At 38.4% G+C, this 17,780-nt stretch overlaps 1 protein-coding gene across 1 annotated transcript; it reads right to left on the bottom strand.

Annotated features, from left to right (window-relative positions):
- LOC147638399 (pentatricopeptide repeat-containing protein At5g55740, chloroplastic-like) lies at positions 1 to 1,772 on the bottom strand. Its single transcript, XM_086798326.1, has 2 exons — positions 358 to 1,772; positions 1 to 197 (listed from the first exon to the last, which is right to left on the bottom strand). The coding sequence occupies exons 1-2, from the start codon at positions 1,697 to 1,699 to the stop codon at positions 133 to 135; spliced, it is 1,407 nt and encodes a 468-aa protein (XP_086654452.1). The 5' UTR covers positions 1,700 to 1,772; the 3' UTR covers positions 1 to 132.
- Between the last annotated feature and the right edge of the window lie 16,008 nt (positions 1,773 to 17,780).

The following is a 17,780-nucleotide window of genomic DNA, read 5'->3' as shown; positions in this document are numbered from 1 at the left end:
CAGCCAATATATTTGATAGTGCTACATAAGCTCCAGTAACCAGTGGATCCAGCTCGAGAGCCTGTTTTGCAGCACATCTGGCTTTATCCATGTCGCCATGGACTCTGCAGGAACTGACTAAAGACATCCATTCTAGAACCCCTGGCTGAAGAGGCATCCGATCAACAACTTCCTCAGCCTCATCAAGATGGCCGGCCCTGCCAAGAAGGTCAATCATACAAGTGTAATGTTGTGCCACTGGCATGAATCCAGAGTCACGACACATGAAATCAAAGTAAAGCAGGCCTTCACTAAACAGGCCTGTATGACTGCATGCTGAAAGAACACTGATGAAAGTATTCTCATTTGGCTTTATACCTTTCCTTTGCATTTGTAGAAAGAGTTCCAAGGCTTTCTTGCTATGGCCATGTTGAGAATTGGCGGATATCATCGCATTCCATGATACTGTATCGTGTATAGCCGTGTTATTGAAAACTGCACATGCATCTTCCAGACTTCCACAGCGATTATACATACTTATTAGAGCATTTTCCACAACATTATCAGTGCCATCTGGATCATCCACAATACATGCATGTAACAGCTTGCCATCTGCCAGATTTCCAGCACTAGCACATGTTTCCAAGAGTGTAAGAAGGGTACTCCTGTTGGCCTTTATGCCCTCCTCATGCATTTGTCGAAAAAGTGCACGAGCCTCCTTGCTGTACCCATGCTTGACATGTGCTGATATTATGGCTGTCCATGACACGACATTTCCTGCAGGCATTTCAGTAAACACTTTCAATGCCGCATCAAAGTCTCCGCACTTGTTGTACATGTCAACCAGAGCTGTACCCAAAACTACATCTAGCTCGATGCCTGAGATTTGAATGAGAGCATGGATTTGCTTGCCCTCATCCAGCTTTGCAAGTGTGCTGCATGCTGTGAGAAGGGTAATGAAGCTGACCTTGTTTGGCTCAATGCCTTCTTGCCGCATTCGTGCATAAAGCTGAAAGGCAACCTCACCGTGCCCGTGTTGGCAATACACCGCAAAGATGGCATTCCAAGACACCACATTTCTCTTAAGCATCATCTCCAATGTCCTCAAAGCATCATCGAGGTGTCGAAATGTGCCATAGAAGGTGATGAGGGCATTTCCAATGTCACCGACGCGGTCAAGCCCATGGTACATAAGACAAAAGTGTGTTATCTTGCCCTCATCTAAACATGTGGACTTCACACATGCGGAAATGACACTGATGAAGGTGAACTTGTCTGGCCGTACATCTTGGCACTGCATGTCAATCATCAGCTGGAATGCATCCTTGCCATAGGCCGCACGTGCGTGAGCTGCAATCATGAGATTCCAAGAGACTCGGTTTCGGGTGGGCATGGATTCGAATACGTGGTGGGCATCCACCAGGGCATCGCATTTGTCGTACATACGGATAAGATGGTTGCGCACGATGGTGCTGCTTTCCTCTGAGTACGTGTGTACGACGGAGAGGAGGTGGGCGTGCACGTGCTTGGCCTCGGGCAGGGCTCTCGCGCTGCCACATGCCTGGATGAGGCACGTGAAAGTCAGGTAGTCCGGCCGTGTATCATGGCGATCCAGGATTCTTACCGCATCTCTGAACCTTCCTTGACTACAGAGAGATCCCACAAGTTCATGCAGCTCCTTCGTGGTTTCGCGAGCAAGCATCAGGCTCGGTGGTCTCATGCATACAAGTATCGAAACATGGAGGGCAAGTGCCCGACTTGAAGTTGGAAGGTAATAATACCTCAAGGCAATAATATTTGGAAATTTTAGAAAATCTCAAAGGTTTTTATAATGTTTATAAATAACTAAACCCTCTCTAATTTTCAACATACACCTTCACACCGCTACACCCTTGGTTCAAGCACTAGACATGGTTTAGCTACTTCTTGCGAGGTAGCGAACCTTGAGGTTCTTGTTGGTCCTTCCTCCCACTCCTTCACTGGAGCTTCGTCCAAAAGTTTAATTCCCTTTTCATAACGGTGTTCTGTTGTTCCTCCACTTACATTTGTGTTTCGTTGGCTCATTTCTTTCCAAAGCGCCTCACTTGAGGTGGATCCAAACGAGTCTAGCCTTCTTAACTGGGGAGCACTCTGTTGAGTGTTGGTCGTTAACGTAATGGGATCAAAGTCTTGGTGGGTTTAAGGAAGTGTTGTTTGATGCTACAGTAAACTGTATTATCTATTCCAACAATTAGTCCAAATCAAGTTTGCATTGAGGAAGTGTTGTTTGATGCTATAGTAAAATGTATTATCTTTTCCAACAATTAGTTCAAATCGAGTTCGCATTAAGGTCTAGTGCCTTTGGAGCCAGTCTAGTTTCAAACATGTTTTTTTTGCTAAGCTTACATCTGCAGGTTCATGTGCCTAGGTTCATATCTCTAGACTCACATCTATAGGTTCACATCTTCAAGCTCATGTCTTTAGGCTCACGTATCTAGATTCACATTTGTAACAAATTCACATATTCAAGTTCATGTATGCAGGCTTACGCCTCTAGGCTCATACGTGTAGCTCACATGTGTAGGCTCACTTATGTAGGCTTAATCTTCACTGCTAACAGAGTACGAGAGTGCATTAGCCATTACGAGCCCACTGTTTCATAAGGCACATTGAGTTACATTATCATTACGTCAAGGAAAGGCATATTAGATATTAGCCTGGCTACACATAACAATGTGGGAGATATGTTCATGAAGTCTCACTCACAAGAGAAGTTCAAAGCTTTTCGCAAAGCTTTGGGCTTATTGCCATTTAGGCATTCGTCAGCCACATGTTCACATCATCATTATCGAGGGGATTTGTAACCATTTATATGGTACTGATGTGCGAATGTAGGCTAATAATGGGCTGTGACACTTTTTCCCTCTTTAGGGGTTTTTTCCTTGAGCATATGTACACACTCCTATGAGCATGTGTAAGACCTAACCCTTACACTTTACTCATACTCATCAATCTACTTTGCGTGTCTCTATCTCTCCTTGCTTGCTACATGTGTGTGTGTGTGTGTGTGTGTGTGTGTGTGTGTGTGTGTGTGTGTGTTTGCTACCTTCGTCTCCACTCCAACAATTTCGTGGGGGGGCTCGAGCATTACAGTTTACTGAGATGATACAATCAGTGGGTGTGATCCATCCCCTACTATCGAGGATGATTCTTTCATTGTACTTACGAGGGTCACATAAAACTTGCACGACGTAATTCCAATGAAAAACTCCTCCTCAAAACAACCGATGGCCATGGATTGGGAATTATTTATTGCAGTAATTGTTGGTTGCGGATTGTGTGAGAGGTGGACAGCCTAATGAGGTCCACGTCTCCTAAAAATAAGACATTATGGCTAGCCTTGGTGTTCACCAAGTCTGGCCACATAGGTAGGTAGTCTTTTTAGGGGAACTCTAGCTAATGGCGAGTAGGTCCGATGGGGGTGTTTCTATTTTAGCCACATCATGGAGATCGGTTGCATGTACAAAGATCTATACACTTAGGGGTCTATGACCTTTTTGGTTCTTCTTTTATCATGCATTTTCCTCAAGGCATGCTCTCCATTTTTTTTGTCTGCCATTTCTCCTAGGTGAGAGGTCCATAGTAGCGCTTTAGCTTGCTACTAGAAGTATCCTTCCATCTTAACCATTTCTCCTAGGTGAGAGGTCCATAGTAGCGCTTTAGCTTGCTACTAGAAGTATCCTTCCATCTTAACCACATCCAACATCTCTATCTTTACTATGCCTTGAGGATAAATTTTTGTGACTAGATCGAGACCTTGGTCTGTGTTCTTAAGTTTCTATTTCGTGTTCTTGACATCATACATAAGCACCATATCTCCTACCTACATACACTTGTCCTTGAGTTGGTCATTAAACCATTGCTTGCACCATAGTTTTTAATCTCTTTAGGAGAGGGTTTCCCTTGAGGTTATGTATGGCTACAATTCAGAGGATTGGAACCAAGTGTTCCATTGGCATGACTGCGTTAAGCTGAATGTAAGCCGACGAGAGGGTGTGCTATTGACAGCCACCTTGTATACCATCATGTGGTAGGTCCATAGAGTAGAGTATAACTTGTTCTCCCAATTACTCCTTGATGCCTCTACAGTCTTAGATGAGAATAGTCACAACGTCTTTCATCTTGACTGTCTACTTGTGGGTATTAAAGTGTTGACTTATGTACCATAAGGAACTCTTTGAGCAAGAACTCCACCACTTCATTTTTTAAATGTGTATCGTGATCACTCACTATTTCTAGTGGGCAACCAAAATGAGTAATCACATTCTCATAGAGGAACTTGGTAGTAGATCTTGTGTCAGCTTTTTGTATAGCTTTAGCACTTTTCTACTTTGTGAAGTAGTCTATGGGCGACGATAATGAAACATACCAAGGTTCCTTTAGTAGCTGGGCTAATAGGACCCACAAATTCTAGACCCCATTTTTCAAATGGTTGTTTATAAAAAAATTGGGTTTAGGGGCATTTGGTCCTTCTCTTGGACTATAGAGATCCTTTGGCATTCATTGTAGCATTTAACAAACTCAATTGTGTCTCCAAAGATCTTGGCTTGGAGAACCTTATAGGCAGTGATGTCTCCTAGCAAAGTTTCCTCCACCTATGCCTAAGTGGGATTACTCAAGAACAATGAAAAAATCATCTTTATGAGCGCATTTCCTCATGATACTTTCTTGGCCCTTCTTATAAAGCATTCCCTCTATCAATATGCTAGAGGGGAATCTTCCTAATAAGGTGTCTAGACCCTTCTTATAAAGTATTCCAGTATTGATAGAGGGGCATCTTCCTAATGAGGTGTTTGTCTCTGTCCTTCTTAATGGGACAACCAATGGGAAATCCATTGGAGAAGGGGGTGATGTCTTAACTCCACTCCACTATGTGATCAATGTGGAACACTGGAGCATCAGAAAGATCATCTTCCACTCCTAGAGGGGGTTCTCCATTTGGAATTCTGGAAAGGCGGTCAGCATGGACATGCTTCAACCCCTTTAACATGGTGATGGTGAAATAGAACAAAAGAATGAGCAACCATCTCGGTGATATGCCCCATGGTGCAAGGCTTATTCACCAATATAACAATGCTTGATTATTAACAAAGAAAATAATTTTGGAAGCCACAAGGTAATGCATGTACTTCTTCATGCCATATACCATGGCTAACCCCCCTCTCTCATTGGTTGTGTACTTGCGTTCAATGGGCTTAAAATAAAGAAAACAAATTTGGAAGTTAGGAGGTAATTCTTATACTTCTATACTATGGATAATACCCATCTCTCCATGGTTATGTACTTTCATTTTGTCATTGAGTTGACAAATAGCAAAGGCCATAGGAAAATCCACATTGTGCTCCCCTAGTTGTGCTAGCACGCATCCAATAGAAAAGGCTGAAGCATCGATATGCACATGGAAAATCAAAGCCTAGTTGTGGGGGATCTTAGGATGGGGATGTACTTGCTAATACCTTCTTTAATTTTTTATATGCCCATTGGCAGTTATTTGTCCATTCGAAAACAATGAAGAGCTTATACAAGGTTTGGCATACATGGCATATAAGAAGATGAATCTTCTATAATACCCTATGTGTCCCATGAATCTTTACACCCCCTTATAGTTCATGGATGGTGATCTTGTTCTCATATAGGTAGATGCCATTCTTAGAGACAATGTGTCCAAGGATAACACCCCCGCTTAACTCAGAATTGAAATTTAAGTGAGTTTAATGAGATGTGCTAGAGTTTTCAACTCTCAAAGACTAGGCAAAGATGAGTAAAATGCTCCTTTCACTTTGAGTGCATGCATAGGTCATCAATGAATATCTCTAGGATCTTTCAAATGAGATCTTTGAAGTCTACACACATTATGAATTAAAGGTGGTGGGGCATTTGTGGTCAGGCCTAAATAATGGCATGATGCGGTATGCATAGCTTTCCCATTGCATAGCAAATGCTCTCTTATATTGATTGATCATCACTTGGTTCTACTTTGGTGACTCTTTCCAAAATGTGGTCGGTGTAAGGCAAGGGGTGGTGATTGTAAATTGTAGCAACATTAACCTTTTTAAGGTTAACACACACTCTACGCTTTTTTGTTCTTTTTAGAAAGGATCACTATCGGCAGCAACACCACCCACTCGGTGTTGTTGATATCGTACACAAATCCTGCGTGAGCTTGTTTATCTCTTCTTTGACCATTTTTCTATACTTGGGATTTATGTTATATATTCTTTGTTTGGATGTTTCATGCCTCATGTAGAGGGATGTTGTGTTTCACCACTTCTTGAGGAATTCACTTCATGTAAGTGTATGTTCACACAAACACATCCTTAAATTATTTAAGCACAAGGCTATCAATTCTCCTTCTCATGAGTATTTCTAGGCAAACACGTCCTAAAATTCTTTGAACAAAGCTAGTAATTCTCCTTCTTGCTCAGGGGTGAAGTCCTTGGGAGTCCAATTTTTAAGGGAGCTTTTGCTAGCAAGTCTTCTCTCTTAAAAATATGGACATTCTCTCTCCAATCCCTCCACCACTACCTCTTCCCATCTCGTCTTACTACCTCCACCACCACCTCTCAAGCCCAATTTCGCCATCTAATGTTAAGCTCAGCGAACAAAAATTTCTATGTGAGCTTTCCTATTATTTTAAAAAATACAAAGTTCCAATAAATACTGGCTAGAAATATGATATTTTAAATAGAACTTAGGGTCTAGTTGTAATCTTCAAGTAACAATTCCTTGAGAATATGCTTAGAGAATTGATGGCTAAGAGAAGAGACTAAAAAGGTTGATTCATGACTCTAGTAGATATGACCCTTAGAGATCTTATGGTTTAAGGAAAGATCGGATTTCAAAAGTTTGAATTTCTGAGAAGGTTTGAACCAAGACTTGATAATTTAAGCATGGTTGCTTGATCGTGTCTGATAATTGTCTGGACATTGTTTGTAATATACTCTCAACATACTTAGTGGAATTATTTATATACTTAGTGGAACTTGTGAAGCTACGTCACAAGTCTTCTTCTTCTCACTCTCCTTCCACTTTCGCCAGTCCTCGAAAACATGACAAGGTTTCTTATAGTAATTGCATCTCTTACAAGTTGATATGATGCCAGGTGGATGCCATCCAAGTGGTGATTCCTATTGTGAAGACAATCATCCAAGACCTTGACCCATCTTAGCAGACGTGGGTATGCTCTTGACACACCTGGTGTGAGGATAGAGGCGGCTTCGGAGTGTATTAGGCCAGGTAGGTATGGGCTAGAACGACACGTTTGCAATCACAAGACTGGTGTGATCATAACTTAGAGTGTTCATACCTTGGGAAGGATATGACTATCAGAAGCGACTCCTACCAATATGGGATGTGCGACACTTCTGGGCTCCTCATCACGAATGGTAGCACAAGTTGGAGTGCTTCAACTTGGATAGGTGCATGTCTTCTTGGTTTGAGAAGAAGAGGTGTGGTGTGAGGAGATATTTCGGGTTCATGTTATATTATTACTATTTGTTATAATGAATGGTATATTAGTATTTCAAGATGTTTTTATATACCCTTAAAAGCTTTAAGTATATTATGAATTTCAAAGATTTGTGTGTTATGGAGTGTGTGCATGAACTGTTTTTAGTTGGGTGTGTGAGTAGTGAATCAAGAATATCAATTATGTGTGTATGATTTCATACCGTCTCCAAAAGTCTAGTGGTAGGGTGATAGGCTAAACCTAGGGGATTGGATGGGGTCTAGTATGTGCCTATGTATCTAGTCAAAGTAGAAATTGGATACACCACTAGAAAGCGGGTGAACCCAAATAAATGAGAACTTCCAAATGAAACCCAAAAATTATGTGAAAAACTTAGTAAACTTTGGTAAAGCATGATTTTTATTCTAGAAGAAGCAAAGAATTGAGAAAAGATGTCTGCTCCATGATGGAAGGATTGGATGTTGGTAGTCTCTCTGAGTCACTGGATATGACTTCTATCTATAAGAATTATGGAGGGACACTTTCTAGGAGGAATCATATGCATTTCCTAGTACGAAGTCTACTCCAGGACAGAGAGAAGCTACTGGAATAACTCACATTAGAATAGTGTAATTAGCAAGGCCCTAAGTGAGTCGCTCTACCCTTGTATTAATCTTTCACTGTTTTGAGTATCTGTGAGGGGTAGGGGTCTCATAGCTAGTATCTGAGTCTAGTATGATTGATTTAGTGGCTAGATTAAAGAAAGGAATTAAAACTTATTATTTTCATCTTTTTTCAAATGGCTCAATAGATCTTTGTTATTTAGAGATCCAAGGTACCTCATTTCATAGAGGAGTTGGATTTTGGTGGAGACTCCTTTGAGCATTTACTCCTCCAAGGACTTGAGTCACGACTCATGTTGAATGATCCACTTACGTATTAATCAATTTTTCCTAAGTTAGTAGGACCGATGCTTTTTATGGTACGTCAACGAGTGAGGGAGAATCCACGCTTATTGTATCTTGACTTCCAAATTATGGGAGAATGTCACAATGACCATGGTACTCATGTGGCTCAGAGCTATATGTGAGCTTGTTCTACTCTTACTTTAGATCTCATTTTCCAGTGTAGATTATATAGATTTCTTAGGGACTATATACGACTAGATAGGATAGCTATTCTTTGGCAAGATGTAGAGTTTGTATGAGCCAATTGAGTCCATAGTTGACTCCATGTTGTATTATACATACATACATACATGCATACACACACACACACACACACACACACACACACACACATATATATATATATATATAGTTTTTTCTGACACAAAAGTTAACTCAACTTTACTTGTCTAGGATACTAGGGTTGTATCGGGAAGATGACATGATAGAATTTAAATATCTTCTATCTTCTCCTAAACCAGGCCTAATAGCATTTGTATTTGAACATCTTTTTTATCTTCTCCTAAACCAACCCCAATAGAATTTGTATTTGAATATCTTCTATCTTCTCCTAAACGAGGCCCAATAGCACAAGCAATGCATATTGTAGAAGAATTCATTAAAGTTTTTCCAAAAGAAAACCATCAAGCTAGAAGAATGCCCTCAATCGCTCCAAAAAAGATAAAGCCTAGGTGAGAACCAAAATTTGCCCCCAAATCAAATAGAAGTAGAATTCAAAATTTAAACCAAGATTCCCAAAATGGGAAACCAAGAAGAGGCAGTTCCCAAGTAATTGACAGATCCTTACAATAGCTCGGAAGGGAAAGAAGATGTTATATATGTCAACAGCTAAAGCATGTTATGAGTTAATGTCCCAATACCTCGATCATGACTTATCTAATACAAAGCACTACTGGCCCTCATTTCTAAAGACCAGTAGAGCATCTATCCAAAACAACCAGAGATCTGTTTCTGTTACGCAAAGTTATCAAGGCCCTCCAGTTGAATTTGCAGCAATGTGATGAGCTATGGTGGATCAATGCAAGAATCAATGCGGGGGCAATCCTCTGGCAATGTCTTCAGCCCGTGAAAGTCTTCTTTATTGGTATAAAATGAGAAATTTTTATGAGTCTGTCAATCACCACGAATATGGAATCATATTCGAAATCATAAGGCAACATAGTGATGAAATCCATACTAATGCACTCATGTTTCATCATCAGAATATCCAAGGGATGTAGTTTTCCAAGTAACTTGACTCTTTTAGCTTTAATATTTTGATAGATAAGGCATTGATGAGCATGATTTAATACATTCATTTTCATGACGGGCTAAAAGAACCTTTTCTTAATTGATGTAAAGATCTTCACATAACCAAGATGCCATTCGAGGATTGGGATGTTATGAGCCTCAACCAAGATTCTATTCTTCCCTTTTCTGGGGACACATAAACGATTGTTGAATTACAAGCATCCATCTTTAGATTTATATCCTTACATTTTATCTATTTCTTAAATAGTTTTTCTTTCTTGCCTTAATAAGGTGATAATTGGAGCAAAAATATGTATGTCCCAATCTTTTTCTTTGATTTCTGATGAGAGGGGATTGGATATAGCTGTTATGGCAAGGAACCATTACTTTTTTACTTAATAAGGCATATGTAGTTGCATCTTTTCCCCAGATTTATACTTGATTTCAAAATTAAACTCTTGTAAATATTTGCATCCATCTTCTTTGACATATATTTAGATCACTCTATGTAAATATCCATTTTAAACTCTTGGGGTTTGTTCCAAAGTAAACCTTTGTCTGAGAAGATAATGTCCACACCTTCAATGCATGAGTGAATACTAAAAGTTCTAAATCATGAACTACATAATTCTACTCATGGGGCTTGAGCTTTCTTGATTCATAGGCTATTGGCTTTCCTTCTTGCATAAGGATTATGCCAAATGCAAAGCCACTTACATCAGTAATCACTTCAAAAGACTTATCAAATTCTAGCATTTTTAGCATAGGGTTGGTCACTAAAGCGGTTTTGAGTTTGTCGAATGAACTCTGGCACATCGGTATCCAATTGAAGGGTATATATTTCTTTAGAAGAGCTGTAAGAGGTGACAAAATTTTAGCATATCTTGGGATGAATATATGATACCACCTTGTCAATCAAAGAGATCCTCGAACCTCCTTTACAGTTTTTGGTTCCGATCAATCTATAACTACTTATACCTTGGCAAGGTTAGGTTAGACCATCCTTTGACATAATAAACCACAACTATTCTATGCAAAAAAATGCATTTAGTTTTCTTAGCAGAGTTTGTGCTTAAGAACTTTTTGGACATGCTTTTCATGATTAGCTTTCTTAAGATATCTAGAACTTTTCACACCTGCATTTCATGATCAACTGCATTCTTAGCGTAAACTAAGATATCAAAAAAGATTACTAAAACAAAATCATTGACGTTCCCTAAAAATTCCTTACATTAGTCAATTAAAAGTTGTAGGAGCATTGGGTAATCCAAAGGGCATAACTATAAACTCATAACGTCCATATCTAGTGTTGAATACTATCTTTGGTCTATCTTTTTTCTTGATTTGGCTATTGCGGGTATTTTTTTGGTAGAATGGATTCCCTTCATCTCTACTAATTTTAGGGAATTTTTCCCTAATTTTTAGAACATTATTTGAGAAATTTATGGTAATTTAGGTTTTTTAAACACTTTTTTATAGGTTTCCCGCAAGCGTGTTAGCTGCAATGTGCAATTTTCTACTGGAAATCAGCAAAGATGCATTATTCTAATCCGTCGGGTTCTCTCCTGTATGCGCGCGGGTGTATCTCTCTCTTCTTCAATTTTTCTCTTATTTCCCTTCTCCCATGTGAGCTAAATTTACTTATGGATTCTGGATGTCATTTTTTTAAGCAATTGGGACCTCTTGATCTTGGTACAGCTTATCATCCTAAGTTCAATGGTCAAATTGAAAGCGTTAATCATGTTATCAAAGATACCCTCATAGAATTTTGTGGATGTGAGCCAAAAAGATGGTTGAATTACTTACATTTGGTCGAGTTTGCTTATAATGCCTCTTATCATTGAAGTATTAGTATGAGTCCTTTCAAAGCTTTGTATGGTCAAGATTGCCTTACACCTTTAACTTGGTCTAACCCTTTAATCAAGGTAGAGATTTTGAAGCAGATGCTTGATGAGATGGACAACCAAATGCAGTCTATAAGGAAAGATATTAAAGCTACTTAATACATATAAAAATATTATGCGAATCTAAAAAGATCATGCCACAAGTTTGAAGAAGGTGACATAGTTTTTCTTCATGTATGGCCCAAAAGGATTTCTTTATCCTTCACGAAGTACAAGACGTTATCACCAAGATATTATGGATTTTATGTTATTATGAGGAAGATCGGAGATTAGTCTTTGAGAGCTGCACATTTTAAGGTTCACAATGTCTTTCATTTCAGCTTATTTGAAGAAGTAACATCCAAATCCTAAGCATATCTTAGAAGATGATCGCATTGTCATGCCAGTACAAGGACATATATCTAGTTGGAACCTGAAGAAATCTTGGATGTTCATGAGAAAACTCTACAAAATAGAATTCTAACGGAATACTTGGTAAAGTGAATTTTTTCCCTATTGAAGATGTAACTTGGGAAAAAGAGGATCTAGCCCAGGACTATCCCTATTTCATAAGATAGGAATATCTTAATACGTAAGTGGGGGAGAATGTAAGATCCCTCATGTCCCCCTTGTAAAAGAAAATTATTAGAAAATGAATTTTTGGCTTAAAATAGGACATTTTTTAAGAGAGAAAAAATGTTTTAAAAAAGGTGTAACTATGTAAAAATTGCTCTTAGTTAGGTAAAAGTATTTTTTTTAAATATTAAATCGAGAACATTGGTTTCGTCCCTAAATATTAAGGCTTACATGCATTTATATATATATATATATATATATATATATATATATATATATATATATATATATATATATATATATATATATATATATATATATAAGGCTTAGGAGAACACGTGCAAATGTGTGTGCATGTAAATAGTGTAAAATGTGTGTGCATGTAAATAGTGTAAAATGTGTAAATTAGAATTGGATGGTTTAGAAAATTTGTGAGAAAAATAATTAAATTAAGAGTCCATTTCTTATTAAAAATTAATCGGTTAAGGTTCCCATCGAAAGAAAATTGAATTTAGGTCAAAATTTTATACCATGTGTGTGCACATGTGTATGTGTACATGTGTGATGAGCACCCTAATCCTAAGGGAATTTATACAATCTAAGTACATATTTAATTCCAGTGTATAGGAATTACTATAAGGTCATGTGCATGGTCAGAAATAATGTGGTTGACACCATCAAGAAATAATTAATCAAAAGGGTCAAATGTGTGCACATAAATTAAATAGGTCTCAGGTTAAATGGTGAAGGTCCAAAAAACCATGGTTTATTTGAAACCACAATGGAATAAGGATGAGTGGTAAGTGGTAAGCTTGAAAATGGTTTTAGGTTATAGTGTTTTGCTAGAAGTATTTAATAAATGGTATTATGCAGTGGGTGGTGTCGGGATCCCTTCTTTTAGTTACATTAGTGCATGGTGGCTTATGCATAAGTTAAACAACCCTAGCCCATCAAATTCAATTAGTTCAACTCAAACCATCACCTTTAGCCTCCATTTGCTTGAGTTAATAGTAGTGAACTGATTTCCATGGTGTGCTATACCCTAGCCCACCAAATTCAATTAGTTCAACTCAAACCATCACCTTTAGCCTCCATTTGCTTGAGTTAATAGTAGTGAACTGATTTCCATGGTGTGCTATACCATACATGGGTCATCTTCATGCGTAGGGTGTGTTGTTAGGCTAGAAAAGGGCCCCCGTCTCTTCATTGTTCACACGCCTCCTTCTTGGAGCCTAGATGTTAGTATTTTGGCCATAAACTCTCTTACAGTACTATCTTACACCTCTTACATGTCATAGTACCCTATGACTAGTCAAACTAGTTTGTTTACATCACTCTTTAGCTTGAGGGGGCATTGTTTCCAAGGAGAAATAGGCATGGAGTTTTTCTTGGATTTGGAAGACTTCTCTACACCCTACAACACCCATACATCAAGCTTGGACATATTTTCAAGTAGGTGATTTAAGCCTTGTTTGTATTTTTTTTAAATTTGAAGTACATATGTCCTTTTTTGTACAATTGAACCCCTGTCTTTCAATTTCATTCTTTTTGTTTACATTTTAGCCTTCTATCAATTCATAGTAAGAAATATTATTAAATCAAATTGGTATGTCCTTTTCAACCTGAGAAACCCTTAAGTCCTTTTCAACCTGAGAAACCCTTAAGTCCCTAATTCAATATATTATTACTATAAGGTGTGTGCAGTCAACCATAGGCTACATATTTATTAATACATGGAAAAACCTTTGAAAATGATCTTTTACATTAGTCTATGACCCCTTGCATCATTAATTAAATGCAATAAACTTTAGGAATTGGTTTTCCCTTTCCTCCCCCCAAAGTTCTACCTTAGATTAGTTTTCGATGAATAAATTAGGCTAGGGATGCAAGTCAAGTTTAAAGATTTAAGATCAAGTCAAAACTCCTCAAGTTTCTTTGGCCCAAGGACTCTAGGCTAAGCATACAAGTAAAGTCCCCAAGGTTTGAACTCAAGTCCAAAACTTCCTAGATTGATTTGGGCCTCAAGACTCAAGTCTAGGGATGTAGACTCGAGTCTCTTAAGATTTGGATTCAACTCCGAAACTCCTTAAATTGGACTCTAGGCTAGGAATGCAAGCCAAATCTCGCACTCAAGTCTAAATCGTAGATTTATTTAGGCCCACCAAGGACTCTAGGCTGGGGACGCAAGGAAAGTCTTAAGATTCACACTCAAGTCTAAATTTACTTAGTTTTATTTAGGCCCACCAAGGACTCTAGGCTAGGGATGCAAGGAAAGTCTTAAGATTTGACTCTAGGCTAGGGATGCAAGCCAAGTCTCAAGATTCACACTCAAGTCTAAATTTCCTTAGATTTATTTAGGCCCACCAAGGACTCTGGTGGGGGGTTGGGGATGCAAGGAAAGTCTTAAGATTTAGATCCAAGTCCAAAACTTCTTAGATTGATTTTTTTCCAAAGATTCTATCTAGGGATTCATAAATTCAAGTCTAAATCAAGATCAAAACTCCGTAATTGATTTGGAAGAGAGGAATCTAGACTACGAATGTAAAACTTTGGACTCATGGTCAAAACTCCTAAGATTGATTTGGGCCCAAGGGCTCTAGGAGCTAAGGGATGTAAGCCAACTCCAAATATCCTTAGATTTGGATGGGTAGTATGGAACAAATGTAAGTTGGTCTTGTCCCAAGATTTAGATACAAGTGCAAGTTGGTCTTCCCCCAAGATTTAGATACAAGTCCAATTCTCATTTAATTTATTTGTTGAAAAAACTTGAGGCTAAGGTATAAGCCTAATCCCTATATTTGGCTAAAGCTTCATAGATTGCTTTTGGCCCCAAGATTTGCGTCTAGGGTAGGGATACAATTCTCATTTAATTTATTTGTTGAAAAAACTTGAGGCTAAGGTACAAGCCTAATCCCTATATTTGGCTAAAGCTTCATAGATTGATTTTGGCCCCAAGATTTGGCTCTAGGGTAGGGATACAAGCCAAGTCCTAGTATTTAAACACATGTCCAAATCTTGTACTGGAGATGACTAGGACTTTGCTTGATTTGGACATTATTGTGTCTAAAGCTCTATTGATTCATTTGGCATAAGACTCTAGGATGGGGACACAAGGCAAGCCCAAGGTTTGGAAGCAAGTCCAAAACTTCTAAAGGTGACAAGGGATTTATGTTAAGATTTGGGCTTAGGACTAGAACTCCTTCGTTTGATTTGACACATGAATTTTAGGGTGGGAATATAAGCCTACTTCAAAGATTTGGACACTAGTACTCTAATTCGTTTAGCTTTTAGATGGAGATACAAAGTCTAATTCCAAGATGCTAGGACAAGTCTAAATATCATCTCTAAAATATATGTTTGATAAGGCCCAAGAGCTCTATATATGGTTGAAAGATAAATCCCATGTTTTGGCAGTATGTGCATAAGTAGAATAATTAATAATGTCTTGGATGTTAACTCTAACATTAGGTATTTCAATAATGATTATGGTTAAATTGACAAGTTTATATTAAAAGTTCATTGACACTTGATCAAAGGCATCTTAATCAAAGGTTAATAGATATACCTTTATATCCTTAGGTAATCAACCACTTTACCCTTTGTAGCCGTAGGTAATCAACCACATCAACAAAGATACCAAAATAATGCTCACGTCGCGCATTCTACAAGTTTCAACTTGGGATTTCATAAAAAGCACACAAAATTGGAAACTTCAAAAGAAATCTATACATTCTCTCTCTCTCTCTCTCTCTCTCTCTCTCTCTCTCTCTCTCTCTCACACACACACACATACACATAATTAAAGGCATCCACATTGATGGGTATGTGCAAATCACTGTCAAAAATAAACTTTTTTCTAACCAGTGAGAAAAAGGATGACCTTCAATATCAATCGGCCTTTATTTAGAAAATGCATAGGTTAATCAATTTTATAACTAAAATTTAAAAAAGTTGAATCTTTAAATTCAAGGCGGCTGAGCAAAATTTTCTCTTGAAAATCACACTTAAGGACTTTTTTTTCTGACATTAGTGCAAATCATAACAATGAGGCCAAACTTATGATCATCTCACTGCTGATGCACCTACTTCCAAACTTGTAAAAGCATACAAACCATGTTAAAACTTTTAAACAAATCCTTATATCACTGCGCACAGAGAGTAAATGTATCCTTGTAAAGGTGATGTGCAAACCACATCAAATAGGACCCCATTATCTTTTTTAAAAATTAATTACTATGGAATATGCCTTTAGATTAAGGTTTTAGAGATGTTGAATTAGCTCAAGATTTTGGGCGATTTGGACATGATTATGATGGAGTAATTACACGTAGGGTGATTTAATTTTTTTATGATTCTGTGATGGTCTAGGGCTCTCTCTCTCTCTCTCTCTCTCTCTCTCTCTCGGCCTTGTGCTTCCTACAGAGTCCCCTCTTGCCTATGGTCTATCTATCTCCCGCACATCTCTCTATCTCTCTCTCCGAAGCTAGGAGGTTCTAGCAACACACAACAAGGGGGGGACGCACATAGCTAAGCTTTGGGGAGGCACTGAAGTGATTCAAACTGGTTGAGAGGAGGAGGAGCTAGGTGGAGGAGGAGGAGAAGGATGCGAGGGTAGACCAAGGAGGAGAAAGAGGAGGAGGAGGAGGAGGAGTGCTGGATAGGGCCAAGAGGAAGAGGAGGAGGAGGAGGAGGAGTGCTAGATAGGGCCGAGAGGAGGAGGAGGAGGGGAGGGGTTATTTGAAACCTATATATTAAGGTTTCGAATAACCTTATATATTAAGGTTGAAAACCTTGACTTTTGTGCCCCATAGTTAATTACCATTGCTAGAGTGAATAGGAGAGCAAGTATCCAATCGAGAAAGAGACTATGTGCACATCAAAACAAAGAGGGCAAACTTATGATCACCTCGCTGATCCACCTACTTTGGGACTTGTAAAAGCACACAAGCCATGTTAACCCTTCAAACAAATCTATGTTATATCGCTCTGCACAGAGAGTAAATGTTTCTTTATTGAAGGCAATATGCAAACCATTTGTATATCTCTATATCATCTTAAGGAAGAGTTTCACAAAGCTACCATGTGGCATGAATTTGGAGGTTCAAGAAGAGGAGGAGGAGGTTGAGGAGGTTGGGGTAAAATTAAAACCAACTAGGATGAAGAAAGAGGCCATATAAATAATAATTGCCCTACCAACTTAGGGACTTTAAAAAGCCATACAAACTTTTTAAACAATAAGAAAACACTTTCTCTCTCTCTCTCTCTCTCTCTCTCTCTCTCTCTGTGGCAATCCATCCAACTATAACCATCTCCTTGAAGGTACCAAGTGCATCAAATTGGTAACTAATGAAGCTTTTCATTGACTTAATTCGTGATACATACACCAAGATAGTTTCCCAACGAAGAGGTACGAAATAACAAAACCACGAAATACCAATCACAAAATCAATGCACAGTTAATGTTATAAAGAAATGAATTGTTGCCAATAAAGCATAACAAGTGGATAATGAAGGCTTGAGAGTCGAGACTCTTCACTCCCAAGAGTAAGTGTTCGAAAAAAAAAAAGTTCAGTGTAATTTGCACTTGCATGTTTTGAAAAATACCTTCAAATTTAAACTTGAAGGTACAAATAGCTCGAAGTTATAGACACTTGCATG

Source organism: Cibotium barometz, chromosome 5 (assembly GCF_041138505.1).
Source record: "Cibotium barometz isolate CiBa-2024 chromosome 5, ASM4113850v1, whole genome shotgun sequence".
Lineage (NCBI taxonomy): Eukaryota > Viridiplantae > Streptophyta > Polypodiopsida > Cyatheales > Cibotiaceae > Cibotium > Cibotium barometz.
The sequence above is the reverse complement of the archived record's forward strand: the minus strand, read 5'-3'. Positions and strand labels throughout refer to the sequence as shown.

What these genes read in the sequence shown, in the direction of transcription:
- LOC147638399 (XM_086798326.1), bottom strand. Translation starts at nt 1,699, where the DNA reads ATGAGACCACCGAGCCTGATGCTTGCTCGCGAAACCACGAAGGAGCTG. An exon ending in TCTACAAATGCAAAGGAAAG is followed by an intron (nt 198 to 357) that starts GTATAAAGCCAA and finishes CCTTCTTGGCAG; the next exon opens with GGCCGGCCATCTTGATGAGG.